Source organism: Palaemon carinicauda, chromosome 8, assembly GCF_036898095.1.
Source record: "Palaemon carinicauda isolate YSFRI2023 chromosome 8, ASM3689809v2, whole genome shotgun sequence".
Classification (NCBI taxonomy): Eukaryota; Metazoa; Arthropoda; class Malacostraca; order Decapoda; family Palaemonidae; genus Palaemon; species Palaemon carinicauda.
Genome location: NC_090732.1, coordinates 26,817,022 through 26,820,121, shown reverse-complemented (window position 1 = coordinate 26,820,121; position 3,100 = coordinate 26,817,022). Strand labels below are relative to the sequence as shown.

General features: G+C 35.1%; 1 protein-coding gene across 1 annotated transcript; it reads left to right on the top strand.

The window, feature by feature from the left end:
• The first annotated feature begins 410 nt into the window (after positions 1-410).
• LOC137645158 (uncharacterized) lies at positions 411-2,868 on the top strand. The gene is made up of 2 exons (XM_068377987.1): positions 411-462; positions 2,018-2,868. Exons 1-2 carry the CDS (start codon positions 411-413, stop codon positions 2,866-2,868), a joined length of 903 nt encoding a protein of 300 aa, XP_068234088.1.
• The last annotated feature ends 232 nt before the right edge of the window (positions 2,869-3,100 follow it).

The window sequence follows — 3,100 nt, the reverse complement described above, 5'->3', positions numbered from 1 at the left end:
GACACTGCGGTAGACGGTCCCGCATAGATGTTCAGTACATCTTTTGCATAAGTGAATATGCTATCAAAACTAAAAGTCACTAAAACACCATGAACCATTCCATATAAACTAAACAGATATGCAAAGTCTTGTGGTGATTCGACGTAAAGGTGTGCCTGTTGAACATCTGTCTTAGAGGATTGATATGGGAAGGCAGATAAATAAAATGGAATATCTATGCGAAGTTATAAGAAAAAAAAGTGAACTGTGATTAGTAGGTGGAATGATCGTGTTTATAGACAGTACTAAGATGATTATGAAAAGGGAAAAGACACTAAAAGATGAAAATTATTGACAGGAGTAGAAAGTTGGGAGTATATATTTGTAAGTGTGAAGTTTTGGGATTGAAAAGAAACCAGGTTAATTACAAAATGAGGATGACTGATTCATATAAAAATGTGGGATTCAATGGAACTCATAAAGGTATAATGAGAGAAAAAGTTAGCAAAAGTATTAGTAAAGCGAGAGACGTTCAAATTTCTTTTATAATGAAATGCAAAGACACTTAAATTGTCCGTTGAAGCCATTATGAGAATGTAAGGAGAGAATGAAGAGAAAACTCTCGTAAAACTGTTGCATTGATATTATAAGTAAATATAATGGAGAAGTGTCTAAGAGTTTGGAAATAACTGTTGCTGCAACCCGGAAACTCAGGCTTGCAGTCATTCCCCTAAGGTTCAGAGAACGATCACCAGGAGTTCTGTGAAAATTCCTGCTTTGTTCTGTTATTCTTTTTATTTATATGTATTTTTTTTTTTCATCGTTTAATATACAGCGAGAAATTTCAGACAAAATATCGTACAAGAGTTTTTTCCAACAATTTCAATAAATGTACAAATGTCAATGAAATGGCTCGCACAATAGGTGACCAGTGATAGAAGTGGCATTAGTCATGAAGCATATCTCATACCGTACCGTTTAACAGATTTCTTAATTGTTATGAGCTGATCCGTTAGGAATTCCGTTGTCCATTTTTCAATTCTTAGCCTGCCCTGAACAAAACGATATATATATATATATATATATATATATATATATATATATATATATATATATATATATATATATATATATATATATATATATATATATATATATATATATATATATATATATATATATATATATTTCCAACCATCCTTCATTCAATGCGAAATGCTGAGATGCTGAAATGTTTGGAAAGGAAGTATTCAGTCGATGAAGAGGATCAGGGGAGTGTGTACGTTTTGCATGCAGCGATTGTTGCAACGCCCAGAGATCATCGCTGAGCACTAATTACATTTATGCCTACGGGGCTGTTTTTCAACTGGCGATTATTGCTACAGTCACGAGCGATCATCGCTGGCTCTAAATAACCGCTCGTTGCAAAACAGCCACATAAAAATAAAAGTTATTAGTGCTCAGCAACTTTTCCTCCGAGGTCATTTCGTCCAACATCTCTTTGTCCACTCCCTTTGGTCCAACGTCTCTTTGCCCGACGATTTTTTAGTCCAACGTCTTTTGGTCCATGTGTTTTTTGGTCCATTGTCTTTTAGTCCAATATCCTTGATTTTTTTAATCAGTCCATTTATTCAATATCTGAACGTAAAATTCGGTAGTTTTGTCTTTAGGTAATCCAATGATTCCTCGGTAGTTTGATTGCTGTTAAGAGCCATTTTCCAAAATAGAAGTGATTCTTCGGTAGTTAGGTTGTTGCTAAGAGATATTTCCCAAAATAGAAGTATTGTTTTGTTTGGAAAATTTAGTAAATTTTTTTCTTGCCCATGAATTCGAAAGGAAGCATCAACACAATGGCAAGATTTCTAACGTCTTCAAAAGGAAAAAAGAAAGTAGTTGACGAGAACAATTACATTTATGATTTTCACTCTCACAATCGAAAATTGGATAAAGATTATTGGCGGTGTGAATTTAAAAAATCCTGCTCAGTGCGGATTCATAGCGTGATACGAAGATACTCCAAAAATTGTGTATGTGTCAGGCGAGCACAAACATCCAGCAGAAACAGCGTTGGTAAGAGCAAGAAAGGCTGTAGCTGAAATAAAGGAAGGGGCAGTTCAAAGCATTTCAAACAGTGTGCGTAATATTATATTAGAGAGTGTAATTAGTCTTGATGAAAACACCCATGCTCAGCTTCCTTCTATCCCAGTGCTTTCAAGAACACTCCATAAGCACAGGAAAATTATCGCCAGGATTCCTACTCTTCCAAGTACCAGACATGGATTTGAAATACCGGAAAGCTTTAGAAATCTTAGTGATGGAGAAAATTTTTTACAATTTGACTCTGGATCACAAGATACAAACAGGATTTTAATATTTGCAACTGACAGTGGACTAAGTGATCTTGCAAAATTTCCTATATGGTCATGTGACGGAACTTTTAAGAGTGCGCCTAATCAGTGGACGCAGCTATTCTGTGTACATGTGCAAATTGGAGAAGGCAGTTTTCCACAACTAAATGCTTTGTTACCCGATAAAACAAAGACAACATATGAGCGATTATTTTCACAGTTAAAAATTCTGCAACCTTTGCTTAATCCAAGTGAACTGATGGTAGACTTTGAAATAGCCATTCAGAGAGCATTCACTTCTATTTTTCCAAATTGCTCAATAGTAGGATGTTTGTTCAATTTGGGACAATCATTATACTGGAAAATTACTGATTTAGGATTACGAGAAAAATACAACACTGAATCTGATTTTTTCTTAAAAGTAAGGTGCTTTTCTGCATTAGCTTTTATTCCAGTAGCTGGTGTTGAGGAAGCATATGAAGAGCTAACAGATGATGATGAAATTCCTGGAGAATTTATTAGTTACTTTGATGTCAACTAAATGGGAGTAGTGAGAGGTTATGGTAGAAGGAGAAAAAGAGAGCCTCCGTTATTTCCAATGGCATTATGGTATGTCAACAGCAGAGTTGTCAATAACTTGCCAAGAACAAATAATGCTTTGGAAGGATACCATTCGTCACTGAAGTTTTCTTTAGGTGCAACCCATCCTAATATTTGGCGGCTGATAAAAAGTTTGGAGAATGAAACTAGCTTGATTCAAACCAAGATAGATC